General features: G+C 38.3%; 4 protein-coding genes and 1 pseudogene across 7 annotated transcripts; 2 read left to right on the top strand and 3 right to left on the bottom strand.

The window, feature by feature from the left end:
- Nucleotides 1-3892: 3892 nt before the first annotated feature.
- LOC111336166 (hippocalcin-like protein 1 pseudogene) lies at nt 3893-6573 on the bottom strand (annotated as a pseudogene). The gene has a single exon (XR_015991363.1). The product of XR_015991363.1 is annotated as a hippocalcin-like protein 1 pseudogene (transcript).
- Nucleotides 6574-11590: 5017 nt separating this feature from the next.
- On the top strand, nt 11591-13753 carry LOC111336155 (sorting nexin-31). Its single transcript, XM_022942191.2, has 2 exons — nt 11591-12250; nt 13177-13753. The coding sequence occupies exons 1-2, from the start codon at nt 11650-11652 to the stop codon at nt 13617-13619; spliced, it is 1044 nt and encodes a 347-aa protein (XP_022797926.2). The 5' UTR covers nt 11591-11649; the 3' UTR covers nt 13620-13753.
- Nucleotides 13754-14184: 431 nt separating this feature from the next.
- Nucleotides 14185-19810, bottom strand: LOC111336156 (endoplasmic reticulum membrane protein complex subunit 7). The gene is made up of 4 exons (XM_022942192.2): nt 19553-19810; nt 17305-17624; nt 15464-15544; nt 14185-14530 (listed from the first exon to the last, which is right to left on the bottom strand). Exons 1-4 carry the CDS (start codon nt 19701-19703, stop codon nt 14375-14377), a joined length of 708 nt encoding a protein of 235 aa, XP_022797927.1. The 5' UTR covers nt 19704-19810; the 3' UTR covers nt 14185-14374.
- Nucleotides 19811-19863: 53 nt separating this feature from the next.
- LOC111336157 (glyoxalase domain-containing protein 5-like) lies at nt 19864-22597 on the top strand. 2 transcript variants are annotated; one of them, XM_022942194.2, is made up of 2 exons: nt 19864-20166; nt 21341-22597. In XM_022942194.2, the coding sequence occupies exons 1-2, from the start codon at nt 20085-20087 to the stop codon at nt 21769-21771; spliced, it is 513 nt and encodes a 170-aa protein (XP_022797929.1). In that variant the 5' UTR covers nt 19864-20084; the 3' UTR covers nt 21772-22597. The 2 variants fall into 2 exon arrangements, with proteins under 2 accessions (XP_022797929.1, XP_022797928.1); XM_022942193.2 differs by having other exon boundaries at nt 19865-20166; nt 21338-22597.
- On the bottom strand, nt 22389-27902 carry LOC111336159 (mitochondria-eating protein). 2 transcript variants are annotated; one of them, XM_022942196.2, is made up of 9 exons: nt 26417-27902; nt 26008-26103; nt 25672-25776; nt 25253-25472; nt 24742-24912; nt 24280-24594; nt 23689-23857; nt 23235-23291; nt 22389-23005 (listed from the first exon to the last, which is right to left on the bottom strand). In XM_022942196.2, the coding sequence occupies exons 1-8, from the start codon at nt 26809-26811 to the stop codon at nt 23257-23259; spliced, it is 1506 nt and encodes a 501-aa protein (XP_022797931.2). In that variant the 5' UTR covers nt 26812-27902; the 3' UTR covers nt 22389-23005; nt 23235-23256. The 2 variants fall into 2 exon arrangements, with proteins under 2 accessions (XP_022797931.2, XP_022797933.2); XM_022942198.2 differs by lacking the exon at nt 23689-23857.
- Nucleotides 27903-27986: the final 84 nt, after the last annotated feature.

Below are 27986 nucleotides of genomic sequence, written 5' to 3'. Positions count from 1 at the left end.
TTAAATTCCATAGAATTATGATCAGAATTTCCGAGACCCTCGTTCACACTAAGGTCAAACAACAGATCAGGAGCCGTAGATAACACCAAATCCAATATATTATCACCCTTGGAAGGATTCAAGACCATTTGATGGAAAAAATAATCTTGAGATATGGAACAAAAGGTCGAGGATAATGTACCATCTCCAAATAATAAAGTTGTTAAGTTGTTTCCACTTCTCTCTAACAGGCATAATGATTTTTCTAACTCCAGCAAATATGAAACACCTGAAGAAGGAGGTCTATAAAAAACCCCAACCATTATACGAGAAAATGGGTTTGAAATGATAATGTCGCACCACATAATTTCGCATTCGGTTTCGAGCTCCGATCTTCTGATTCCTGAGAACAGGCTAATAATATGCCTCCACCATTACGTGAGCGATCTTTACGATGCATATGATACGTGCCAGGAGAGATTTCAGCTGAACTAATTGCAGAATCCAGCCACGTTTCAGAAACAGCGACTAAATCAAAGCTGGTAGACGATAAGCGACTGCATAAATCAACACCTTTGTTGACAACACTTCCTGCATTCAACGACAAGCAGGATACATAATTCCTACGTGTCGGTTCAGCCAAATGTGTTTTCGAGACTTAAGATGAAACAGGTCCAGGATTTGGATTAACATCGACACTGTTCACTCATCAGATCAAAACTTATTTGAGAGTTTGGGTATAAGCAAACCCGAGAAGAGAGATACTTTCGGCCAAGTGGAACTGAAGCAACGTGTCTTCCATGTGGAGAAAAAGGCCCTTTCGTAGTAAAATGCGAAGCATAGACGATGACAGGCGGTACAACAGATACACCACTGATGACTTGAGAGTCCAACAAGCCGAAAGGCGAAAAAAATCCAAAAACAAGAGCAAGAATTACGGAGCTCACGAAGACTCGACCAACCGCCATTTTTTGTGATTATGGTGAATAAAGGATTATATTCTTTCAATTAAAAAAAAAAATGTTTAATATGCATGTGAATGAAAACTTATCATATGAAAGGATGAGCACTAGGACTCGTTTTGAAAATGAGGCCAAGGGTAATTCGGAAATGGGCTATTGATCCGCTCGCGCTGAAATTCAAAATATAAACAGAACACAATGATAAAGAATCAAGCTTAATCAAGAATTCTGAAGTGAACTTTCGAATGTTTTGGCAAAGGTCGAACGATACTTCTTTCTCAGTTACGCAAGAAGACCGATTACTTGAAAACAAAAACGGTGCGATGATACGTTGAATTGGTATCTCAAATAGTCTTAACAATATTGCAGCCGGTTTATGAGGCTCTCAAATGAGGTATCACCTTTTTTTATGCTGTTGTATTCCTTTCACAGCCACACTTTACACTGAAGTACATTAACGTGTAGTACTTCTTTGTTCTTCCAAGTGAAGAGAGGCTTTAAAGTGAGGCTTCACGCCGATAAATAGAGGCTTTGAAAACGGTTGGTGCTCAAGATTAACAACTTCCTTGAGTTGTCTACACTTGATAAAACTTAGCCTAGTGTCTAGGCTCTATCGGCTAAATAATTCTCGGAACCTCAGCCTCACGACGTCATCAACAGATATCGCCTCCACCCTTTTCTAGAACTAACGCAAACAACGAAGAAAGGGTACCATTGTGCCAAGGGACTACGCTAGTAAAAACCTAAAAACTACTTATACGCGCTCAGTTACTCATACAGAGGTGAATCCTGGCTTGGTTGCGTCTTTGTTTCTTAACATACGAACGACGCACGAATATTATTTCCGGGATAGGGAGAAGTTAGAGTTGCAGCATAGTTTTGCCAGACACCAAACAAGGCAAAAACATTGAAAGCGTTCCCAGAAAGCCCCATTGAACCGCGCAATCTTTCCCAGGCATCTCGCATGCGCAGGGTTCGTCGGCCCAGTTCCTCTCGAACTCTCCGTCCTATGTGCAATGATAAAAGGCAGCTTTCACACAGCACATACAAGAACAGTAGTCCAAAAGCTGTGTCCTGTCAGTTTCTTACGATTTCCTATTGACGATATTTTTACCTTCTATTTTGTCGTTAGAATGCGCAGTGCTTGGTACCTTTTCTACAACAACTATGGCGCGGTTTGCCATATTAATTATCACTTCTGCATCGCTTCACACTGAATGATAACACCCCTTTCTTAGAAAAGAACTGCCAAGATAGGCAAAGTAGGACAGCTGAGGTTGCCTGGTAGCGAGTTGTTTATTTGCTATTAGGTCTGTAACGTAGCCTCTTTCCTCGTCCCAAACACTCTTCCATTCCCTGGGTTAACCTTTTGGGTCTGCCTTTCCATTCTTTTCTCCGGTGAAGATGTACTTCTTTGAAGAGACCTTTTATTATAATTTTCTTAAGTTCTTAGTTGATAAGAAGCTTCGATGAATCACTCGGCGACCCGAAAAAATCACTTAGTGAGGAGGACCTCCGTACTGACATTCTTCTTGAAGGTGGTTGCCTAGATTAAAAAGAAAATGTTCACTCATGTTTCACTCAACTCAGAAAGCAAACGAGTGTCTAAGTATTTACCCACGTCATCCTCGGTATCAAGTTTAAGGTATCTGAACATGATTGGTTAAAATGATCGGTTCATTGTATGTAATTAGTGAGTTTAATTAGTGTAACTAGGTTTATTTATTTATTTGTGTATTTTTTATTTTTTCGGATAAATCGGACGCAATCGCAAAATTTGATTTGGCCGGGGTCCGATTCTAAACGGGGGACTTTATATTCCGTGTCCTCCGTTTGTGAACACTTCCGAATTATGCTTTATCAATATCTAAAATATTAACCGAAGCGCTTACTACGCTACTTCTATTTTTGTGCCTGTTATCTATTTTGCTCGTATTTTGCTGTTAGTGAAGCGCGTACACATCAGGAGGGCCCTAACGCTCGTGGGAATTTTGTTCCGTTCCTTGGGAAATTTGACAGGACGCGCCTGCGAACAGCAGAAAAATTTCCCCCACAAGAGTCGCAAATAAACTGATCATTATAAATGAAATCGACTGCACATATAATCGTTGATTTTGGCCAAACGCCAAAAATTTGGTACTTCATCCACCGTTACAATTCTTCAAAAGATTAACGAAGTAACTGTTGAAAGAGAGGTGTCGTTCATTCAAAATGGCGGCATTTATCTCTCGAAATATCGTCAGGTCGCCATAAGGATCGGAAAAACACATTTTCAATTTTGGTTTTCCTATTTCCATTTTTAAACAAATCTATATTTATCGAACACCATCATTAAAACCCCTGTGGCTCTCGCTTAATGCAGGCTTTGCAATATAATTACATTAAATGAACTTAAAAGCTTTACACTGAATAAGTAAGAGGGGACTTTTATTTTATGATTTATTCGTATACCATAAACAAAACGCCCGCCCGCCGGCAAGCAGAGTAGCCCAAAAGTCAACTATCCATTTGTGTTCCCTTGCTGTCTTTAAATAGTATTTGAGGTAAACATTTTAAGCAAAGTCAGTCCAAACACCAAGGCCAGTTCCATCAATGACCAACATACATTTTTCAAACTTGAGTTTAACGTTACATGAAGAGAGGTTTATAATGATTTCGCCAATTCACTTTCGAAGGGCGAGTTATATGAGCTTTGTTTTCGCCGCTATCAGGAGCAGTGGACGAATAACGGGAGAGCTTGGGCGACATAATGGAACCTTGCTTGGGATCTGTCATCGGAAGCGAATGTAGGAAAGAAAGCCTAACAAAATTATTCCTTTTTTCGAATTAAACTGTCCATGTAAAAAAGTATTGCGGCACCCTTGTCAATGTTTTACACCTCTCAAATAAATTTTGGAATTTAATTGGCGTGAATCCTCGAAGTTGCATCAAATATAATTTCTATCAATTCATTTGCCTGCAATATCTTTTATTTTCTTTACCGCACAATGAAAAAAAAAACAAACTAACGGCCGTTGGACAAACTGTACTTCAATGATTCCGTCCCTGCTAATGATTGCAACACGAAGGGTCAAAGAATTCAAGTAAAAATTTTCTTTACAATTAAAACTTACGTACAAATTAATTAAAGCTTAAGAAAGTGTCATTTTCTACATTTAAATGAGTTTGTTAAGTTCATCTTTTTTGCTTCTATAAAGTTCAGTTTGTACTCTAAATATTCACCATAACGCCTAAGTTACCTCGCTTTAACATCGCTTAATTAAAGGCGTTTAAGACATAATTGTTAAAATTAACTTTGACTTAAAAATATACCAACCCTAACTGGTGCTCGAAATACATACGACACATGCCTTGTCAATACTGAGAAAAGTTCACTGTAAGAACTTTAAAAGGTTGCGGAATATCGAGAGAGCAAAAAGCTCTTCAAATAAGCTGATCACACAAATACAATTTGCTAAATTATCCTATCCTCACTCATTACTTTTGCAATAATTTGTTCCGTATTTCAATGAATCTAGCGCGACAAATTCGTGTTCGCTTTTTTATTGCATGTCATCATTTTTTTATAGAGTGATTAAGCATTTTAGAGTTGCCTTCGAAGGATTGAAATTTGTATTTTACATGAAAAAACGCGATCACGAACACTTTCAATAAATCGGACTTCAAGATAATCACAGTATATCATTTAGAGACTGTTCTATAATAACGTTCTTACTCTATTTGCAGTCTTTGTCAGCCGTTTGGCGGTTAATTCTGAAGTCCACCTCAAATATAACAAAGAACAATGCTCGCAACCAAAAATTACCATCTGCCACACAGCTGTGATGTCATCAATAACACAAAGTAAAAATATTTACATAGGAGAGAGGAAGTTCTCCTCTCCTTCTTTAGCATTCATCACCAATCAAAATAGTGACAAATATATTATTTTTGTGAATCTTAGCTTAAAATAAAAACACATTTCCTACAGTAAACTAAGGAGAATTGATCATTTCAGCGCGAGATTGCCATAGCATTTGATTCGTTTATTTTTATATCATCATTATCATCTTGGTAATCTGAATCAAATCCGTCCAAAAGTTGTTCCATTTTCTAAATCGGGATTCCGGCGATATTGCTACATACGATTGAAATACTATCAAGCTCTTAAATATTTGACAAGGCTTGATCAAATGCATCGACTCACCCCTTAAAAATAATACACTGTGCAGTGTCTACTGGTAATGAGTTAATCCCTCTTACAATACAATCCAACCCTGAGGTTCTACATAGCGTATTAGCGAGCAAAAGACCTAGTTAAAAAGCACTGATTTGTTCGGCGAAGAAAAACGTAAACTAACTGAAATATTAAACACATTTATGAGACAAATGTGAACACTAAGGGCCTCCCAATTTATACGAGACGAAACTAGATGCATAAATTTATTTACGTTAAATAATTCGTCGCGGGCGTTCGAAACAACTAGAACTGATAATAAACAGAGTTCTTGCTGATTTCCAGTTAAAATTCTAGAATATGTGATAAAATAACGAACTAGCCGGCTGCCGGCTGGCCGTTTCGTCTTTTGGGTTATTTTATCTATGAAAATTTTTCTCCAATGCGATGGTTATCGCGTGAAAACTGTGCATCACTTTACACATCAAAAGCCTAACATCGTGCAAAGGCAAACACAATGTTGTGTGTTCAACAGTTGCTTTCTTGTCTACAAGGTGTTACCTTGTTTCGACAGCAAAACGTTACAACAATATAATGAAACATTCCACTTCGACACACTACCGTGATACGCCGACGAAATTGTACCGCCATCGTAAATTTTTTGAACGATGCGTAATAATACGGGTGTAAACGTTGTAGAGCAAGCTGTTAGTTTAAGTTTACTTCGCACCGGCTGGGTCCAGTAGCCGCATCAGAGAAGGGTAACACTGAACACCGCGAACGAATTCGTTCTGTGTAATTGTACCATCATTGTCCCGGTCGAGCTTTGCAAACAGCTTGTGCGTGAACTTTTCCGGCGTGTTCTCGTCTCTTGGAAGATTAACCCGGTCGCCGGCGAGGCGGAAAATTCCGCGTACGATTTCCAACATTTCGGCACGAGAGACTGCACCGCTACCATCTGAATCGTACATTTCAAAGGCCCATCGGAGTTTCTGCTCTGTCGATCCTCGCGATATGATAGACAAACCTTGAATAAATTCGTGAAAATCAATTGTTCCATCCTTGTTTTTGTCAAATGTGCGAAAAACATGGCCTGCGAAGATAGTCGCGTCGCCTGTGGAATAGTGATTCTTGTAGATCTCCGCGAATTTTTTTTCGGACATTTTACCGTTCGGGCATTTCTCGCGAAACGCTTTATGCCAAGTGTGCAACTCGTCTTCCGTGAATTCGGTTGACAGTCGCAACTCTTGGATATCTTGCGCTGTCAATTTACCTTTGCCTTTTTTCAAGGCAGTTGGTTTTGTTCCCTTGTTCCCCATCTCCTTGAGTTCGAAGTACGACGAACTAGCAATACCCGCCCCAAAGTGAAAGCCAACACTAGCTAAGCGCTGCAAGTGTTCAATTTAAATTCGCGACGCTGTACAAGATAGCCACAGCACACGATTGGTCGCAGGGTAATTTGCATAGAAAAACTCCAGAACCTCTGAATACAGTGACTTTGTCGTGGCGACGATATACAAATGATTCTTGATCGCGCCAAAGGCGCAGTGTTAATCATTAATGACCTCAGTAATGGAAATGTTTTCATTTGCGCGACCGAGGAAAGCAAGATAAAAGAAATAAAAATAGGTCATCATCAGACCACAATGAGAGATATTTTTCAGTTGGAAAACGCCGATTTTTTATAAAGGAATACTTACAACGCACGTGTTTTATTCGTGTTTTCTTAATGATATGGAAATTTCTTTTGAACGCTTTTCCTTTAATTTGGCCTATTAAAAGTTCGTCCTTAAAGGCACTTTTCAGTTCAACATGGGTTTTCAATGATAACTAAATAAGTTTTCCTCGTCTGATAAGCGAACAATTACGCGAAAAAAAACTTACCAACGTTAATATTAATGTAGCAAACTTCAGCAATGTTGGCGTCGGAAAAGATTTTAAGTTCCACGGCTGCCTGCCTTATTTTTGATTTATAAATGTGCCCAAATTTGGTTTCTTATTCCAGTAAAATCCTCCACTTCACCCACGCGTTTGCGAAACCATTTTGGAACATGCCTGTAAACATCTGTTAAGGCAGCTTTAAATTAAAAGTCGAAGCGCGGGAGGCCATAACTGCAAACAAAGAACAACAGAAATCAACAGAATCTCCAAAAGCCGTCGAAGAGTTTAAGACAATTCAAGGAAAAATTTGGCCTCGCGTGGATATTATATTGTCACCATCAGTTTTCAGAATATCGAAGAACGGGAGTCTTGATAAGCAGATTGTTTGGTCTAGAGGGTCAGATTAACCTTATCTACGCCAAGATGCTAATCTGTCGCGAATGTTTAGCGCGAGTGAAAAATTCAAACAGTAGATTTTTGGCTGATACTAAGTAATTTTGGAGGTAAGCAATTAGCAGGAAATTCTACAGTTTAACCATAACATAAAATCATGAGCCAGTTCTCGTAACACTGATTCTAATTAACGAAAAGAAAAAACATTCTCCTAAGTCTTTATGAAGCATCGCAAAATGATAATATAAACAAATTCAGCGAAGAGTTTATAGTTACTTTGTTTGTTTTGAACTGTACAAAAAAATTTCGACACTACACCTAAGGAGAAACATTAATGCTAAAAGGTTTACCCCAGAACGCGGGAAAAGCCGGAATCATGCTAAATAAAGACATGATACCCCAGCTGTATCAAAAATGCATGTTTATTATTGATTCAACCCACTAAAAATATGAATAAATATTTCACAAGAAGACTTTTACTTGTTATGAATATTTACAATGTTAATTTCTCGTTTCTTCGCTCCATCTAGCTTACATGTGGTGAATTTTTCAAAAACGCTGGATCATTCATTTTTGATACCACGATCCTAATGAAGAACCCAGAAGTGTGCAATTTAGTGTGGATCGTGATCAGATATCAAACAAAGCCCGTAGAATTTTTAATTCCTATAAGTAATTCAGTAGTTACAGTGACATGTAAATTATCTTGTTGGGTAAAATATTATCAGGAGACAACCGGCGTTAATTATTCGAATGTTTCGATAGAATTCTACAATCAATCAGCTGGTGAACTCGCGTCAATTCCCTGCAGACAATAACAATCCTTGCACGTCCGCAAATTTCCGGCATTTGGACGCAACCAAAATATGTCCAATTTCATTAAATGCCTCGTCGGGGATCTTATAAATTGATGACGCAAATCTCGATACAATTAATAATTGCTCTACAATCCAGCACGAAACAAATCAAAAATTGTCCTTGCCTTGGTTCGGCACAATTGGAGTTTTCTATTAAGCGTTGCGATGAGTTTGAATTACAGTTTAATTCCAATTTTAATCCTCAGGAGGTGATACTCCCCATGTTTAGGACTGGGCAAAGTGTTACTTTCTTAACGGGACAACTGAATTTCGAAATTAAGAGCGGGGCCCGAGGCTGCGGGCTCTAAGGCATAGTGCTTATTAATAAGAACAGGAACGGTTAGCTATAACACCAAGACACAACAATGATTGACACAAATATCTCTAACACCTATATGTTAACGAATCAGTGGGGCATTAAAAGTGTTAATCACACAAATTCTTTTCAACTGAAACACCTATAAAACGGTATTTACCTCTTTCCTCATTTACATGTTAGATTTTAATTCCCTTTTCATGTTTTCCTCCTCTTTCAATCTACATTGCCCGACTGAAAATTGTACACGATTATGCACCTATTTCACAAGTATGCGATATTAAAATTTTCGAAGCTTGAAGAGTAAACTTGAAAAGGAAAAAAAATCTTGGTCTAGCCTTAAAAGTTTCATCCAAAACTCTTACGTGACAGTTTAGGTCAGAAATCTTGCCTTTATTAACCGTATTTGTATTGCAAATTGGAACTAATAGAATCCTTTCCGATACGGTGAAAGAATACACTCTTATTAAAACTTCATTTTCTTGGATCATTACAATTTATTCCATACTTCAGCGACACTTAGACACACCCATCTCGTCGGCTCTGGTATAACCGGCCAGACGAGAACAACTGGTCAAACTAGTTTCTTGGACCTCTTACCACCGCCGAGCTGTTTTGGCTGAATCAGTTACATTGCGGTCAACAGCCAAAAACCTTCATGTAAGGTATCTGCATTTATCGCAGCTTGCTATCGCTGCAATCAACCAACAGATCCTTAATCGAGGCGAGTGTGGGCGTTTGTCCGTATCGAACAATCTAAACTCCGTTAGTTCTGCTTTAAAGTAAACATCACGTCCTTGTAAACAGTTCCCAATTTGTTTCTGGTCTGGTACCATCTGTTCATTTTGTTTCGATATATACCGAATTTTTAATTTTTGTCCTCTTTCATTTTATTTGGAATGAATCACCACCCCTCTTTAGTTTGCATCTACTTGCAAGTACATACAAACAATTACAAAAATACTAACGATCATAGCGCGATATTGAACTTTACCAATTAAAACCCACACTCCTTTACAGTCTGTCATGTTTATTTTTCACAATGAGCAAATACGACCCGCTAGTAAAACTGATATCAGCTTTTGTCCAATTTGCACCTGAACATGTTCCTTATCTACTTAACAAATCTCATTTATTACTTCCAAATTAAAATTGTGTTTTGGCGACCAGCAGTACACATCATTACAAGACTGAAACGGGATACATTTAATTGCGTTTTATGCCGCCAAACTTGCCTCTCTTATGAATAGTTAAGTTCTATGGGCAGCAAGGATAGCCAAAACTAAAATATATATATATATTGATAAAGAAGACTGATACAAAACAACAAGTGAACAGTTTGGCTTTTGGTCCCTGTCGCGCATGCTGCGCATTAAGATCTATTAAGATCGTTACCGTTGGACTGTGAAGTAGAAACTCCCTTTATTTTTTCAAAACCTAGACTGGTTGTTATTTATATTACGGGTACTTTAAATTGGAAATACATCGAGGGATCCTCGAACTCTTTCGGGGGAAATAGACCCTCGTTTATGCTCAAGAATTTCAAATCACATCAACATGATCACATTAACGAAAAAGCCAAATTCACGCTTCGTACTCGACCGTTGACTCTTTTACTATACCGGGAATCAGTCCATATTTATTTTGCAATGAAAAAGCTATCCGTTCAAAGCAAAAGAGGAAACAAAAATAACCGTTTAGTTCCAGGTTGAGCTTCGGCCATGAGAAAGCATTAGTCAATTTTTAAACGTGCGCCGTGATCACGCTGAAATCACGGGCACGAAGGGTGTGCAGTGCAATCCCCTCTTTTCGTATATATTCAAGGTTTTCTACACAACTCTTCTACTATTGAGATACAATGAATTATATGAAGTTCATATATTTTGAACTGCGGTATTAAATACATATGATGTACGATCCTCGCAGTAGATAGCGCTATTTAAGCAATAGCGAAAATCAGACCTGAAAAAAATCAGGCCTGTACGGGATTCGAACCACTGACCTCAACTTAACTTCTACTATTGACACAATTTGTCTTCTACTATTGACACAAGGTATTCATGATGGAAAACGTTTTCAGCTGCACTGGTTTTCTGGAAGTTTTCTTCATGATTGCGATAAAATTACAGATTCCTACGAACGTTTCAATTTATTTTCTTATATTTTGTGTGACAGCAGTTGTTTCTTATACATTTGTTTAAAATTTTGCGCGAAGAATTGGCTTACAGCCCACGTTTAAAACGCAGCGGTCAAAAGGAAGGAAAAGGAAAACTTGAGACCTTTTCGAACCCAAAGATTATTCGGATTACGGTTATCCTGTTAATTTATTATTTTGTTATGAGCTTTATCGAAAAAGTTATTACTACGCTCTTGAAACAACGCAACTTTTTGGTTGGGTGATTGAGTGTAATTCTTGTGTGACAACTTGGGTCTGACAGCCTGAACGCACGCCGACAGTTCAACGTTCGCGCATGCGCTGAGACGTTTGACCACTGTGTCAATCCATTCACAACAACTAAATCATCAAAGGTATGCTGTTGAGTATCAATTGAGTGTTATTAGTGTAACACGACTGAAGTCCACTTCCAATGGTTCTCTATTTTGACTCGGTCACAAATAAATCTGTCTCTTGACTGCTTAAAGAACTCATCACTCAAATTAACCAATGTTAAAGGGCCAAATTAGAAAAAATTATCTTAAGTTTTCACCTTACCAAAAGTTTTTCAGCCTCTGTAAACTCCGCGACGGCCATCACTTCCTTTTGCTAGAGAATTCTTAAAAAAAATTTCTAAAAGATAGTTTCATTTTTTAGTGCTTTTCATACCCCCTATACAACAAAATTAATTATATTTCTTCTTAGCTTTCTGTAAAAAGAAGGAATTTGTCGTCTCATTTATAATTTAAATGCGTTCTAAATTACGCCAACCACTTAAGACATGTTTTGTGTAAACTGAAATGTGAAAGGTCTGTATTTTTTGATGTGCTAATTGCGGTTAAGAACCTTATTATCACTGATTTGTCTTCAGACAGAATTATCATCTAATGAATGCGTAAAGATGCCTCTAACACACAAAGTTTCAGTAAGTATGCTAAAGTTCAGATAAAATGGCGGAAACAAAATCGAAACCGATCCCAAGAAAGGACAAAATCTGTGTTTGGACTTTCCCTGAAGGAACACAGCCTGCAGTTCGCGTTGAGGTCGACGGAGAGAAAATCCGAGCTGAAGATCTGCTGGAAATAGCTGGAAAAACTTTGGGAATTAACGCCAACAGTTTACAGTTTTTCGGTCTCTTCCGCGGAATCGAAAATCCTACTAAAAAGTTCGGTAACAACGAATTTATTTACCTTCCATGCCGCTACGTTATATCAATACAAAAGTGGTCATTCGACGTTCCGAGAGAGCAAAAACATCTTAAAACAGATGCTGGGGCGATGCACTTGATCTGTTTACAGTGTATTGAGGATATTCGATACGGTAGGCTTAAGCCGAAACCAGATCACATTCCTCTACTAAAGGAATACAGAAATCCAGCTTTTCCGTGCGACAAGCAGTACGTGGAACTTTGCCAGAAAATGTTCGGGTATGGCTACGTTTTCTTGAACGATTGTACAATTCAAAATGATGTTAAAATGAAAGAAGTCTCACTCACTCAAGGAATGCAGGTTGATCTGATAGCCAACCGCAGAGGATTAATGATTAAATCAAGTGAGTGTGTGATAAATTTTAGTTCTTGAGCTAACCTATGGCTCAGTTACATAATCACTGAAGTGCAAGTCTTCGGTAATTAGTCATACATCATTAGATAACTTTGTTTAAAAATTATTGACTGCTTCATGAGGCAAGACTTATCGAAAGTAGCGAAAAACTGAAAGGAAATTGGAATGTACAATTAGATTTCCGCGCACCTATTTTCGTAGCAGAACATCAGGGTACCGACAAACGATTGGCAATTCTTTGTTTAGCGTTGTTGCGTGCATGGCTGGTTAAAAACGGCATACAGAAGAGAAATGAAGGAAAATTACGAATGCAGAGAACTGGAGCTGAAGGAACTATTCATACGGCTCATTTCATGTTATTTCATTCATTTTAAACTTGTGGGACGAATTTAAAATCATGATAACGACGACAACGCGAATTGTAACACTGAAATTCAAGACGTTTTCAGTATTTCACGATAGAGGGTTACAGTTTTGGGTTCACCTCTCTGATAATTTATATGGTTTATTTGTAGCTCGCTCACCGAGACGTGTCTTAGCATTACCATTTCCGTTCAGGACATAATACTAGTTTTCACTTGATGCGGGTCCTTCTCAACAGAGACACAGGGGTTTGGTGAATAGTGCCCTGGACCCCGGGTCGATAAGTTCTGGGTCGAGTACGGACCTGGTCATTGTGTTCTTGAACAAGGTACTCAACTATCACAAATGGGTACTAGCAAATTGTAAAGGGAATTTGACGAAATTGTGGGGGATGGGGGTGAAGAAAACTATTATGGACTGACATTCCATCCGGAGAAGCAGCAATTGCTCCTAGCCACTTTGTTCTTCAGCGACCAGGAAAAGCTCAGAGATAAATTATTTCGCTATGTCGCCTTGGAAGACCTAACCCTTTTTTTTTTTAACTCTTACCAGAGAAGTCAGCATTTTTCGCTCCGTGGCGAAAAATCCGCCGTTGGTCTCAGGCTCAGGGTGACAGCATCCACTTTGAGATCTACTTCACAGAGGAGCTGCGTTTTGAGTGGGTGGAAGTACAAACAGAACAAGTGGCCTTCCTTATGTCAGTTATCGCCGAGTTTGTCTACCTCATGAAAAAAGATCTCGAAGAACCAGAGGTGAACGCATCCATTTGGAGCAAGGGAATCCCTGTGAAAAAGCTGACTTGGAAGCTCATCAAGAAAGAGCTGTTTTCCAAAGACAAAAAACAAGAGGAGAGTGAAGACGAAGAAGAACCCTGCCAGGGGTTTGATAACCTGGAGGAAGAGGCTTCCACTGATGATGAAGAGTCTAGTGATGGCGAGCAAGGAGCTAAAGCTGCTACATCTTCACGGCGCAGCTCCCAATACCGGTTCAGTTGATATTTTTAGGAATTCTTTCACATTTGTCTTCGTAATTGGACCAGAAAAGAAACTGATGGCCGTTCTACTGCTTATTCTACACGAACATTTGCTCGAATTGAATACCGCTCCTTCTTTCTTCCGTTTTTTTTTTTTTTAAAAAAAGGGCAAACACTCACAAGTAATCATGTAAATGACGTCTCCTCAATATGATAATACTTTACACTAGTGAGAAAAAAACTAGCACTTTCCCCTCACCTCTTCCCTTCCTGTTCGCTTCCCCCTCATTCCTCCCTGTTTCCTTGCCCCCCCCCCCCTCATCATTAAGTTGTGTGTACACTGGGAAAAAAAATTACAGCACCAAGAGACAACATTATTGACTTAAAAACTCCTCTGTATAGCTCTACAGCACTATGAATCATAGTTTTAAGGAAAAAGATAAAGTACATGTATAATTCATCCCAAGTATTCCATGCTTGTAAGTTAGCATTTGGTTTATGAAATTGTCTTTGTACTTTGAGTAATCAATAAATAAGTTCAAAAGTGTACTGATGAGGTGAACTGATGAGGTGAACTGCACATGCGATTTGTTATAAAACAAAGAAATTTAATAGTACAAGTCATGTCAACTTTAGTGCCCAGACCACACTCTCGTTATACAGTGCTGTAGTTTCATATTGTTACCAAAAGTGTCTATTGTTAGTTGGAAAGATCCTTGCAGACAGTATGAAGCCAAATCTTATCATGGAACATTGATGCAAAATTTACAAATGAACTCAACGTCTTCTTGCACTCCCTACCACAGCTTTCTTTTGTGCAGTTTTGCTGGTTGTTTTTTTCTTACTGCCAGATGAGAAGTTCTTTGCAAACCAATCTGAGATGTCAGGTAGATCTTTTGACTGGTTAAACATGTTCATTGAGGATTGCATTTCCTTGAAAAAAAAAAAAAAAAAAGCAATGATTATACCAGAGTTCACACAGTTAATTAGAATTATCTTTACCATAAAATGAACTATGCAGTGTATAGGAAAATGCTGGAAACATTGCCTTTCTCAGGAGTTTAGTTGGTAAACAGTATTCTGACAAAACTAGTGGAACAATACACAGTAATAAAAAAAAGAAAGAAAAGGAAGGGGAGAACATAAGCTGCAGAAAAATCATTCCAATTGTTTCATTTTTTTCTCTTTCTTCTAATTTATCCTCAGCACTACAGCATTATTGGACCACTAATAACATCAAATACATGGGTGAGGATTTATGAAAGAAAGCACAATGCTTAACCCTTTACACCTAACATCAGTATGCATATTCTCCATACTGTTCTCTATACATTTCCTACGGTGCTGACTAGAAGAATTTGTTTAACAATCAAGAGCTTCTTTAGCTGGTGATCATTTCCTTTATTCTTGTGTGATATTGCTAAGAGAAATTAGAAGTAATTCACTCTTAGCAATCAAAGCATCAGGCACAAATCATGAAAGTTTTTGATCAAAAGTCTTACCTCAGACCAACACAAGCAGCCTGAGTGCTAAGTGCTTACTCTATACATACTTATTATCCAACTGCACTTTGTAGAGTACAAATAATGCATGAGACAAGAATAAATATCATGCGATATTTCTACTCCAGAAATATCTGTGAAATTTGTCCACACTGAAATGACAATTTGGCGTGTTGGATAATAAATCACTTATCAAACATTTTGTTGTGTGTTATTGCTGAGTATTTTTACTTGTTGTTTGTATTTTGACTCGCCCTATGGGCTCGTCAAAATATAACACAACTCATAAAAATATGCAGGGATACTACACAACAAAATGTCTAATAAGATATATATATTGCAAATACTGAAAGGTTCTTTCTACCTTTTGTGTTTCTGGATCCTGACTGTTGATAAGTTTTGGCAAAACTAACAACAAGAGGAGCGGCAAAACCATCATCAGAACCTGTACAGAAGCAAAAGAATAAATTTTATCCAGGATCAAAATTCAACCTTAGTTTTGATATTTCTTGATGGCAGTGTATGTTAGGCAAAAAAACCTGACTGTACGGTTCATCTTAAATTAAAAATAAAAACTGAACGAATAAAAAGATGAATCATGCTCTGCAAAGCTACAAAATCAGCAGGGATGTAGCTAAGTTTTTAACAAGCGGGAATCTAGCAATGATAGGTGGGTATTTGGGCTTGGGTATTTGGGTATTTTTATTCATTATTTTGCATACCTGAATTACAAATACCGCTGGCCATTGAGCCTGCAAAATGGACAATGCGATGCAAATGGTGCGATTGTCGCAGTAAATGGAGTGTTTACAATCCTTTCAGTTCAGGTAAGAGAGCAATGAAGGTGTAGACAAACGAAATAAATAAATAACAATCTTCTGGCAACATTTAAAAACACTTTGGAGAAAGAAGTAGTGCTTTACAGCCGGAAAAATCGCGTTCACAGCCAGGTAATTTTCCCGGCTTCCGGCTATTATCTACATCCCTGAATTAGGTCAAATATTTAAACAAACCCATGGATAGCCAAATGATGTGATCATCTTTAAGACAACCAAAAGCTGGCATACAAACAGTTGTCAGAAAACTTCCATCTGCTGCATATTAACCAGTGTTGTCCTTTTCAGGCAGTAACCAGACTGGTACACAGTTATAATTTACCACCTGTAATGCATCTCATTACCCCCTCAAAACTGCTTTGAGTTCTTGAAAATTAAACACTTCAGTTTACTCTGTTCCTTTACACCCTAACATCTCTATGCATATTCTCCAAATACTGTTCTCTATACATTTCTTCAGGTGATAATAATAATAATAATAATAATTTTATCAATTTCTATGGTGCATTTACCATGTAATGATCTAACGGGCTTTACAACACTGAGCGGGGGACTTTTCCAGACTGCCAGTGGCAATTTACAATCAACAAAGGAGAAATTTTACAGATGCCCCTTTCCTCCAATTCCCAGTAAACAGACCAGACCACCTGACAGTAATCTTATGATGTGGGTTCCTTAACATCCCCTCCCCTACCTAAAATTAACTAATTAAGAGATGCAAGAGATGGGACCTCCGGCTTTACGTCTTATCTGAGAAGACAAGCAATGTGAGTGAAGTGTCTTGTTTAAGGATACAACGTCAAGCCCCAGCCAGGACTTGAACTCAAGTTGTCTGACCCAGAATCCAGCGCACTAACCACTGGACTACTCACACCTCACAAGGAGAACTTGTTTAACAATCAGAGTTTATTTACTTGGTGATCATTTCGACAGAGCTGAATAACGTCTGCATATGTGCTAGGTTTTGGCACAGAAACTTGGATTTTGAGTCGTTCGCATGGTTGATTTTCTATTCTATTGAGGCAGTGTTTTCCTTGCTGCTTTTCTTTAGCAGACCAACTTCCAAAAACTTTGTACAACCCCTAAATATTTTTTGAAAATTATTTTTCTCCTTAAAAACTTTGGAAATAGTAAAATGCCTTTGATGACAACAAAATGCCTCAGTTTTGAATGCCAGCTCCTTATCATTTTCACAAAATTTGAAACCTCACACGCTTGAGCCCACATTGTTGACTGCATACCTTCAACATTATTCAGCTCTGTCGATCATTTCTTTATTCTCCTGACCTTAATGTGTGATTCAGGGGTTATAGTGTGCACATCATTCTTAGGAGTGAAAGAGCAATAAACAGTTGCTGTGACCACTCACCATGGGATTAAAAAGCATATCAGTGACTTTCCACTGTTCCCTCTTCTCAAAAAATGGTGCTGGTTCTTTCGCTTTGAATTTTAGAGGGTAGGGGACAGTGGCAACAACTGAATTCTGAAGAAAGTTGACTTTTCTTGCCCTGATTTTACCCTTTGTTCTGGTGATGTCAACTCTGACAGGCTCAAAGAGGTTGTTTGGTGACATAACTTCTACTACATATGAACCAGCCGGAACATTGTTTACAGTGAAGCTACCATCACTTTTGAGAAAGCCAATGTAATTCCCACCATCTACAAGAATTTTGGTTTGAGAAATCCAGTCTAATGAAAATAAAAACAACTCCATTAATTGTAAGAATTATAGTGCTACAGTAGTGTTACCAAGGTGCTTCCAAATAAATGATTTCATTCAACAAACTCTTTCATGGTCCTTTCCAACTCAACCCTTTCGCATCTAGAAGTGATTAACGTGGAATTTCTCCTTTTTATTCAAATAAATAGTCTTACTGACTTCATCATCTGGAAAATGTTATCTTGATATAGGATCAAATTCTCCCCCCTAATTCTCAAGTAAATGCATGGCAGTCAGTGCTCAGAATCACTTGCATGTTGAGGATTAATGTGAGGCATGTAAGACATACATGGTGGTGCAGATCAGTTGGTGGAAGCCCACTGGCAATGCTGAGTAGCACTTTATAAAATTAGTAGTTTGAGAGAAGATTTCTCACAAGGTGATATATGTCAAGACTTGAAAAACCATGTAACAAAAGAACAAAGACTAATAGTTTCTAAAGAAACTGTTTGGGGCTGCATCAGTGGGGGAAAACGAAATAATTTGGATATATCAACAAAGTTGAAATGGTAAATTGGCCACCGTAACGACTACAAAAAGCTGACTTTCGAGCGTTGGCCCTTCGTCGGAGTGAATAGAGGAATTGTGGGTTGTCTGTGCTTTTAAAGGCAGAAAATGGAGCTACGTTACACGGCAAGGAGAAAAACACGAATAAATTAGTGGAATGAAAAGCGTTTGTTGATACCTGAGGGATTTAGACTGCCGGTTTGAAAGAGGAGCTTTTGTTCAAGAGTTTTATGGCTTTCGGTGCTACCTAAGTGTAAGGAAAGACTGCAGATTGCCATATGTTGCTTAGAATGGTTAGGTAAATTAAAATGTCTAGCGAATGGTTTCGATGTGTCCTTGTCATTCCTTTCCATGTCGCGAATGTAATCTCTTGCATAACTTGCACTTATTGCAAAAAGAGATACATCAGTGAAACAGGCAGAAGACTAGGAGACCGATTCCAAGAACACCTTTGAGACGTGGAAAGGAATGAAAAGGACACATCGAAACCAGACGCTAGACATTTTAATTTACCTAATCATTCTAAGCAACATATGGCAATCTGCGGTCTTTCCTTACACTTAGGTAGCACGGAAAGCCGTAAAACTCTAGAACAAAAGCTCATCTTTCAAACCAGAAGTCTAAATCCCACAGGTATCAATGAACGCTTTCCATTCCACTAATTTATTCATGTTTTTCTCGTTGCCATGTTCCCACCAATAATGTAGCTCCATTTTCTGCCTTTAAAAGCACACTTAACCCACAATTCCTCTATTCGCTCCGACGAAGGGCCAACACTTGAAATGTCAGCTTTTGTAATTGTTATGGTGGCCAATTTACCATTTCAACTTTGTTGATATATCCAAATTATCATGTAACAAAAGGCTGATCCTACAGCTCACAACACCACTTAGTTCTCACCACATTTTGTCTTCCTATGTGTTCCCAGAAAGAAAATATACTCAGAAAAATTGAATCTTTTTTTTAATATCACATTTTCCTGATTCTGCATGTTAGACCTGACCTGCAGTCCATGGTCTCCATTTGTAACCAGACATTAAATTGCTGGTCTAATTCATTCATTCTGTTCCGTAGTACGAGCTAAATAAATTCAGCTGGCCTGGTTATGAGGTTTAATCCCGTTCTAAAATTCTACTTTACACTAAACATTACTTATTCACTTTAGGACTAGCAAATGAAAGCATTTGAAAAATACATTTTTTTTAACTCCCAAGTGTAAATTAAATCATTTTATACCAGAATAAAAGACGAGACCTTTACCAAATTGTGTGCAAATTTCGAAGCTACAAACATCAAAAATAGAGAAATCAGCACTAGAAGAATTATCTTAATCACTGTTATGATATCTTACGATGAAGTAACATAGACGATACACACTTCAAAGTCTTACCAGCTGGTTTGAAGCCTTGTATGAACACTTTTCCATCGATTTTGTAGCGTTCCAAAGACTCCTCGCCAGTGTTCCCGTCCGCTTGCCAAACGTTTGGAAGAATTGTAAATATCATTAATACTAAAAACATGTACAGTTCTGTCAATGCCATTGCTACTGACTGATAAAAGCAAGTTATTAACGTTACAAGACACAAGATGCGTGAAACCGACACAACATTTGCATTACGTTAATAGTTCGTTTGGAAGATCGCTGACCTCGTTCACCGACTAGCTCCTAGGCTACTGTCATAGATTCACGACCAAAAAAACTGGCCATAGTACGCCTGACGATTTTCATGTAGCACATCGGGCGAGTGGACGTTACAAGCTCGCGATCACTTGTTCGACTGGCCATTAGGATTTAGAGTTACAGTGGAAGGTGCAGGGAGAGGGCGAGAAAAGGCGAGAAGAATTTTTTTACTTTCCCTTCGCTCACCCCTTTGTACAAATTTTTTTCTGTCCCTAGCTTACCGCTGCTGTATTTATCAACGATGGCAGCCATCATTTTCACTAGGAAAATACTAAGAAAGCGCTTGCCAAAATTACGGCTACTCAGCAGGTTAGATCAGAAAGGTAAGTTCACCTGTGTGAGTAAATTTATGAGCGAGTTTGTAATTTTTTTTGGCAAGACTTCGGCACAGCCCCATACCTCATCATGCATTCCGTTCTTGGGTAACTCTTGGACCTTTTTTAAATTAAAGTAGTATGGGCTTAGCGGAAATCTTTCCATTTTTTTCTTATAGAAAGGACTATCAGGGTACTTTTTGCAGGTATCGTACCTTGTACATTAAATGAGCGATACTGGGTTCAAGAACTGAGCATCCCTGGGCTCAGCATCCCCTCAGATAAAACATAGGTCAGTTCACACCTTAAGCTTATCTTCAATGGGAAACCTCTATGCCTTATAGCAATTTATGGTTAGGTTGATCAAATTAATTCCTAAGCCAAAAAAGAAATTTGTAAAAAAGAGTGTCCAGGTGGTCACATAATCACATAATCAAATACCCTACATTTAGTTCGACCATTACAGCTTTTACCAATAACCTCAAATGTCTAAGTTCCCATAAAATGATGTAACTTTTTTCTTGTGCTTTAATAGCCACATGTACTGTGAAATTTTCCAAAGAACAAAGTTTCTGTCTAAAATAGTCTATCACAACCATGGTGTTCACTAATGGACTAAATTGAATGTAGTAAAACCTGAATTAAAAGGTCTTAAAATAACTGAGGAGAATGTGCTACCTTTCTAAGATCAAGAAATGAATAGACATTCTAGTCTTCTCGGATAAGGACGAATGAACCGCAGGTCCCGTCTCCTGCATCTATTAATTAGTTAGTTTTGTTAGGCAGGGAACATTAAAGAACCCACTCACAAGATTACTGTGATGTTGTCTGGCCTGCCGGTTTACTGGGCCTGCAGTAATTGGCGCAAGCTGTTGCAGAGTCCCTGCCTGTCTGCAAAGCCAATAAATTAAATTTAAATTAAATTAAATTTGGTGTGATATGTTAAAATCTCCACAGACCCATTTTCATTTTTAGTGAGGACCCCTCTCCTAGAACCCAGCCACTGGGTTAAAATTTCCTCCTCTCCAGGCATGTTAAAGAGTCCAGTCTTGGGGATGTGCTTTCTGTCTGGATATGGGGGGGGGGGGGGGGCACACAGTTGCTTATTTTTCTGTTTGATTGACACAATAACAGAATGAGGACCCATGAAAACTTCTCATTTCCTTTTTGCTTTGAATAGCAGATGCTCACCAATTTCAAGATGTGGATCCACAGTACAAGCTGTTTTCCATCTCTCATATTGATCACATTGTGCTAACAGTTAAAAATATAGAGGCTACAGTCAAATTTTACACTCAAGTTCTCGGTATGGAGGAGGTTACATTTGGTCAAGGTAGGAAAGCTCTTGGATTTGGAAATCAGAAATTCAATTTGCACCAAAAAAGGAAGGAGTTTGAACCAAAAGCTGCAAACCCAACACCTGGTTCAATTGACATTTGCCTAATTACAAACACACCGATATCAAGTGTTGTCACACACCTGAGAAATCTAGATGTAAAGATCGAGGAAGGACCTGTGCAGAGGACTGGTGCCCAAGGACCAATTACATCCATTTACTTAAGGGATCCTGATAGTAACCTTATTGAGGTGTCTAATTACAATAATAACCATTGAGCAGACAGGGGAGGGTCCTGAGAAATAAAAAATCAGCTTTCTATTAACTGTTTTGTTAGAAGACTTTTAAAGGGGCTTTAAGTTTGGTCTGTCTGCCTCCATGAGAATTTCTCACTGCTGTTTTCTTACTTTCTTTAAAGAAATTACCATCCAGCCATTTCATACTTCTCATCCCCCTCTGAATTCACCTTTGCCCCTTTTTGGGGTGGTCCTATATTTTTTTTCCTGGTTAAAAAGGGGTACATTTCTAAAGATACTGTGGTGCTGCGTCAGTGGGAGTAGTACAAGATAATAATTTGGTTTCATCAACTGAGTTCATAATGTGAACTGGCCACTGCCAAGTGTTTCTAAAGCTATATTCTTTCTCTGAATTTTTATACTAGTTAAAAGAGATTCCTTGGCCTTGTTGGTCTTAATGATAGGTAAATTTAGGTTTAGCAGTTTGGAGCTTTCAAAGAACACTTGGTATCTTCTGAAACAGTTATTTTTCTGGCTTGATATCAGGGTGAAATCTGGCTCTAGCAAATGCTCACACAACTGGCCTCTCACCTATCTACTTCATTGAAAAAATGAGAGAGATTAGATTAAGGCTTGTTGAGGCTGGTAACAATTTTATGCTGGAAGTCTTTTGAGTGTTTGCCATTTTTAATGAAGTAGTTCATCAACTTTTAATTTCCAGTTAGAGATATAAATATTTTATTCAGATATAAAACTGGGTAGAGTGTATTTCAAGCAGTTGCTTAATGTGCAAAATGCAACATGGGTAGTGTAAGAAATTTTATCTGCAAGTTTTTTTTATGAGTGAAATAAAATATATAAAACTACAGAGATGTAAGACATTTTATTACACGACTTGGGCGGTCAGAGGGCCAATAACTAAAATCAACCAATCGAAATGCTCTATTGCCGGTCAATATTCTCTCAGTATTGGACCGGGCACTGTCCCGAATGGTCCCAAATGATACTGCACTTGTGTCCCTTTGAACTTCAGTCGTATAATAAATCTCTTATTAACCAAGCTTGCTCGGGACCATACTGGAAGAATATCAGCCCTTGGTCTTTTTTGTACAGACCTCCCTGCGCTCAGTCCATACTGTCAAGACCTTGGGCCGATATTCTTTCAGTATGGCTCTTGCACCTGGTTAATAAGATATATGCATTGCATGTTCTCATTCATGATGTCTTCAGCTTAATAGTCACTCAATATGGAGGATACTTATGTCTTGAATGCTCCCTGAAAAGGAAATAATTAGAGAGCATTATTAATAGACTGAGAAAAAAAGTTTGGGTGTCAGTTTGTTATTACAATACTTGAAGAAGTTAGCATAACATTTCCATGAATGAAGCTTGCAAGCTTCAAATATCACTTGGGAAACTGTGCAAAATAATGAAATATTCAAGCTTAAAAACGTTAAAATATTTTACGTTTTTGTTGCGAGCTACAGGGTAAAACAGACCATTACCTTTACATTCCCCAGAACCTGACTATGTACTGAACCTGTGCTTGAAGCTGGAGTGATCTAAAGATAAAAAAAAATAATAAGATACATTACTCCTCGTGTGGCTTGTAGCCAGAGTTTTCATTTCCTAAGAAGGTCAGCACTTGTCCGTCAAGGAATTACTGCTAAACATATTTTATTTTTTAAAAAAAGCTTTTTCTTTCAAGCAGCTATCAGTAAGATAGCTGTTTTAAATAAATATTCCTTCAGAAATTAGTTCAAATCATTTGAGTCAGAGATCTGGTAAATGAAGTCTTTTTTTCTCTCTCTCTCTCTCTGAATTCCGGTATGTTTTGGGCAAACGTGACTCTTTTGATACTAGTTCAGTTTGAAAAAAGTGTGGGAATAACTGACTTATTTTGGTGGAAGAACCAAGCATGCTGCAAACCTTAATCTCATTTTTTTTCATTTTACTCACCACTCCAAGAAGACGACAGAGAACCAAATCCTAGGTCATAGCTTGACGGACGAGAATAAGGCTCTGTGCTACCCGGGCGGGGCGTGCTACCCGGGTGGGGGGTGCTACCCGGGTGGGGGGTGCTACCCGGGTGGGGGGTGCTACCCGGGCGGGGGGTGCTTGTTATCGCCTGAGGAATGGTTCAGGAACGAACAGAAAAAAGAATTACCTAAAGTTATCATAGCACTGAGAGATTTATTGCTTATTTTGTATTCTTAAGATACTATATTACAAAAAAGTGTCTCGATATTAGTAGTTCTCATTTATGAACTTACTTGTTAGGTCCTTTTAGGAATTTACAAGCAATTTATAAAATGAAAGTGGCGCTTTGGGTAACGACGCCTCTCTCTTTCTCTCTTTTATCCAAATACGAATCTCACGACCGGCAAACAAAGGGTACCTTAACTTATCGTATTAGATTAGAAACACTTGCACCTCAGCCACATAACAAACCCTGGAGTTCTTTTCCTGTCCACTACATCAGCTACAAACAGTTAAAACAAAATTCTGAAATCATAAATCAAACGGCCCTTTCAGAAACTCTTTACATACCTTTTTTATCTTCTGAGGTGATATTCGCCTAGTTACTACCTTTCCCTTGGCAACAACCTTTCCTTCTCTGATTAAAGCCGGCCACACAAAGTAGTCGATAGTTGTGGCACTAAATTCGGAGTCATACGTTCTTCTGTAACGTGTGTCATTTATGACGTCACCTTCCAATGCTGCGGGGAGGTCAATGGGAGGATTCAGGGATATCATTGCCCAGGCCACTCGTAGAACCTCTCGGACGAAGGGAACAATATTTTTCTCATTACACGCGACGTAAGGTGCGATTATTGAGTTGCGATATAAGGATTTTATCACGTCCTGGTAAGAAAGAAAAATAATCAAAAAGAATTCTCATTCACGTTTCAGTCAGCCTTGGATCGAAGTGAAAACAAGAGATCAGTTTATATTTTCTTGGTCCCAAAGAAAGGAAATAAATGGTTAGTATGATGAGTAATTTTCACTCACCGGAATTAGGGTCTCGATGTCGTACAGTTCTGTGTTCTTTTTCATGTAATTATCCACCAGCTCGTTGATTTTGCCTGACTTATCCGGGCCACCCGTGGGGCCGGTTTGTAACGCCTGGTTCATCCGGGTTCTCATCCTATGCTGTTCCAGTTTGCTAACTGTAAAGCACTCCTGCACCAATGGTAAAACTTTCGGTTTATATGTAAGTTTTCAATTTTCATTTTTTTTTTCTTAATTGAACGATTTTATTCTGGTGATTGGCTTTTGGGATGCTGGAAAACTTTTTTGAGATTTGATTTCTGGTTATTAGACCCCAGGCATCGATCGGAAATGATTTATTTGGCTGAGGGAATTTTTCCGTTTGAGAGGTCCTCCGGTTGGAAGGAAGTTCTCTGTTCAAACAGGTCTGATAAGACTTTTAAGGACCTGGCGCAGTCGGTTCATGACCAGACAAATATGAAGAAAATGTTTTACAGCTCTTAATTCTATCTTGATCTTATTAATTTCTTACCTCGACGATTAAAAAAGCAAATCGTTCAGCTGTTGAGTTATCAGACACGCCCCTCAAGGAATTTATTACTTGTATCCTGTCGCTCTTGTGCAGTTCAGCAAATCTTTCAACCAGTTTGGCAGAGCGGGACTGGTAAGGAACGATACCATTGACATATGGTTTGGTCACCAGGCGAACAGGTTCCGGCTCCGCCATAGCATCTAGGATCTTTTTCTGAAGCCTGGAAATGAGATTCAACCAGAATTAATTTGCGTTCAGTCTCCGTTCCGTTCGTAAATGCAACTTTATCTCTACAGATTTGCCGTCCATGCCAATTTGGTTGAATTTCCAGCTAGGGAAAATGGCGTTTTTCGTTAGCACTCTCCATACTGCTCATTTCGTGTAAAGATCAAGGCATGCAAAACATGAAAACCATTTACCTTCCGTGAAGTTCAGAATTTTCTCTCTTCAGTTCAAGAATTTCTCTGTTAAGTTCTTTGATCTGGCATTCCCTAGCTACAAGTTCGTTCTTTGTGTATGTCAACCTTAAGTTTGTTTAGATAAAGAGAAAGTTAGCATTTAGATAATCTCAATAACATCAAACATTGAGCATTTCATTTTCCATCTCAAGCTAGTCTTTTGACTTGTGTGACACGCGCGTGCCTTGTGGCCTAGTTGCTTAGCAACCTCGGAGCGTGACATTATCTTAGCGTCTCCCCTATTTTCTTAACGTTTCCCTATTTACCTATCTTTGTATATTTTCAACAAGCACTCACTTTTTACGCAATTCACCAATTTCTTGATAGTCTCCCTGTTGATTTTCTTGCAGCTGTTGACGTAAACCTCTTATCTCATCTTCTGCATCCGCAAATCTAACCAAAAAAAGTATTAAGTAGCCGCATGCAATCTGTGCGTTCCCTCCAAACATTCTACTTAATTTGTGCTAATGCTGGCGGGCAAACTACTCATAACATCATAATTCTTCATGAAGTTAATCACTGAAATTTAACTCAGTCAGTAAGATCTATCGTGCCATTTGATTCATAATTTATTAAGAAGTCAAATTTATCCACAATGCTAGGAGAAAGCCTGTGTCCTGCCGAACGTAAAACAAAGATAAAAGAAAAGCTTTATGCGCTTTAACCTTTTTTTTTTTTATCGAAAAATATTTTTTAGCACACCTACTTGATTCTTAATTCTGCGGCTTCAACTTTGGAAACGCTCAAATCTTCATCTATTTTCTTAACCATCAGCTCGTACTTTTCCTTCACGATTTCTACATCTTCCGGGATGATTCTTGCAGTGACAAATCCATTGCAAAGCCAAGGTAAAAGTCGTTTCTTTAGTGCTTCGCTTCCTCCGTAAATTCCTCCTTCGGAAGAACACAACTCCAGAAGATAAAACAACTGCCCTTGGAGCTTGGCATGTAACTCAATGAGATCGCAACAAAACGCTGTGTTTTCTTCGCAACTATTTCGATAGCTTGCATCGAAAAACGTTGTTAACTGCTCGTGTAGAGATTTAAATTCTCCAGTGGCAACCAGGCGACTGAGAAACCCTACAAAAGTTGTTGCAGCCATCGTAAACAAACTTCGAGGACCAGATAATCTTCCAATGAACTCTGTTACTAACCGATTATAAAGATTCTGTTACAACTTGTAGAATCACGCATTCTTTTCCTCTACTTGCAAATATTTTTAGCGCCCTCCACGCGCTCACAGACTTTATCACTCCACACTTTAAAACAAAGGCACCCGGCCAGATGATTTCGGATGAATTATAAAGTTTCGCTTAAAAAAAAAAAATTAATAATTATTGGTTTTCAATAGAAAGATTAGCATCCACTTCAACATGTTACCCAGCGTGTGAGAAAATTAGCTCCTGTAAGACCATCCATTTACTGTTTACAAATTTTGTGTCAAGTAAATGCACCTGCCGTTATACCAGACAATTTGTGAGCTGGAAACATGAAGGGCTTTCGGGTTGTTTTAACTCACTAATGAACTGCAGGTGGTTTTTAGAAAAGTCTGAGAAAAGCTTAATGGAAAACTTAATTTCAAGGTTGCTGAAAGTTAAAGAGGGTTTTAGATTTGCAATTCTAGCTCACACAAATACAATTCATGATTTGGAACAAATTTCTCGAGTCATGGGACACGTAAAACTTCCAAGTATTGGAAACGTTCGAAGCGATGTAGTGAAAGACCGCAACTTTTTTAACAACGGTTACATTCGACATCACGTAACGTGAGATAAAATGTATATATATATATATATATATAAATATACACTCTTTTAGTTGGTACTATGCTCGTTCATCCAAGTCCGTTATAGTTGAAAAAACTCAATTTTCCCCGACAACATTTAAAACGCCTCTCTCAATTTTGACAATTCTTTCACCAGTCTCTTTACTATAAACACTTCAACCAACGAAATTTTGTTTACATTTGGAGATCGACCGTTAATTAATTCTCAACTTCACATCAAACAATGTGACATGAGACATATTTTTCATAATTATCATGTCGTATACGTGAGCAAATTCGAATAAATAAACTTCCCACCATCTCACACAAATGCCTAGCTTTTAGACGCCACATATTCATGGGACTGCGATATTACGTGGGGAAATGACATACTTCAACATGGATGTTGATAAGACATTGTCTCCGTTAAAATCAATACTCCTTCAGTTCCTTTTCATTTTTCTGGGAACATATTAATGCAAATATGGCTACAAATGTAAAGAAACTATTTT

This window comes from Stylophora pistillata, chromosome 9 (genome assembly GCF_964205215.1).
Source record: "Stylophora pistillata chromosome 9, jaStyPist1.2, whole genome shotgun sequence".
In the NCBI taxonomy this organism is placed as follows: domain Eukaryota; kingdom Metazoa; phylum Cnidaria; class Anthozoa; order Scleractinia; family Pocilloporidae; genus Stylophora; species Stylophora pistillata.
Note: the sequence above shows the minus strand (reverse complement) of the source record. Positions and strands in the feature narration are given on the sequence as shown.

What these genes read in the sequence shown, in the direction of transcription:
- LOC111336155 (XM_022942191.2), top strand. Translation starts at nt 11,650, where the DNA reads ATGGCGGAAACAAAATCGAAACCGATCCCAAGAAAGGACAAAATCTGT. An exon ending in AGGATTAATGATTAAATCAA is followed by an intron (nt 12,251 to 13,176) that starts GTGAGTGTGTGA and finishes AACTCTTACCAG; the next exon opens with AGAAGTCAGCATTTTTCGCT.
- LOC111336156 (XM_022942192.2), bottom strand. Translation starts at nt 19,703, where the DNA reads ATGGCATTGACAGAACTGTACATGTTTTTAGTATTAATGATATTTACA. An exon ending in ACAAGGCTTCAAACCAGCTG is followed by an intron (nt 17,625 to 19,552) that starts GTAAGACTTTGA and finishes TATTTTCATTAG; the next exon opens with ACTGGATTTCTCAAACCAAA. An exon ending in ATATGCTTTTTAATCCCATG is followed by an intron (nt 15,545 to 17,304) that starts GTGAGTGGTCAC and finishes GCTTCTGTACAG; the next exon opens with GTTCTGATGATGGTTTTGCC.
- LOC111336157 (XM_022942193.2), top strand. Translation starts at nt 20,085, where the DNA reads ATGGCAGCCATCATTTTCACTAGGAAAATACTAAGAAAGCGCTTGCCA. An exon ending in CAGCAGGTTAGATCAGAAAG is followed by an intron (nt 20,167 to 21,337) that starts GTAAGTTCACCT and finishes TGCTTTGAATAG; the next exon opens with CAGATGCTCACCAATTTCAA.
- LOC111336159 (XM_022942196.2), bottom strand. Translation starts at nt 26,811, where the DNA reads ATGGCTGCAACAACTTTTGTAGGGTTTCTCAGTCGCCTGGTTGCCACT. An exon ending in AATTCTGAACTTCACGGAAG is followed by an intron (nt 25,473 to 25,671) that starts GTAAATGGTTTT and finishes TCTCATTTCCAG; the next exon opens with GCTTCAGAAAAAGATCCTAG. An exon ending in CACCTCAGAAGATAAAAAAG is followed by an intron (nt 23,858 to 24,279) that starts GTATGTAAAGAG and finishes ACCATTCCTCAG; the next exon opens with GCGATAACAAGCACCCCCCG.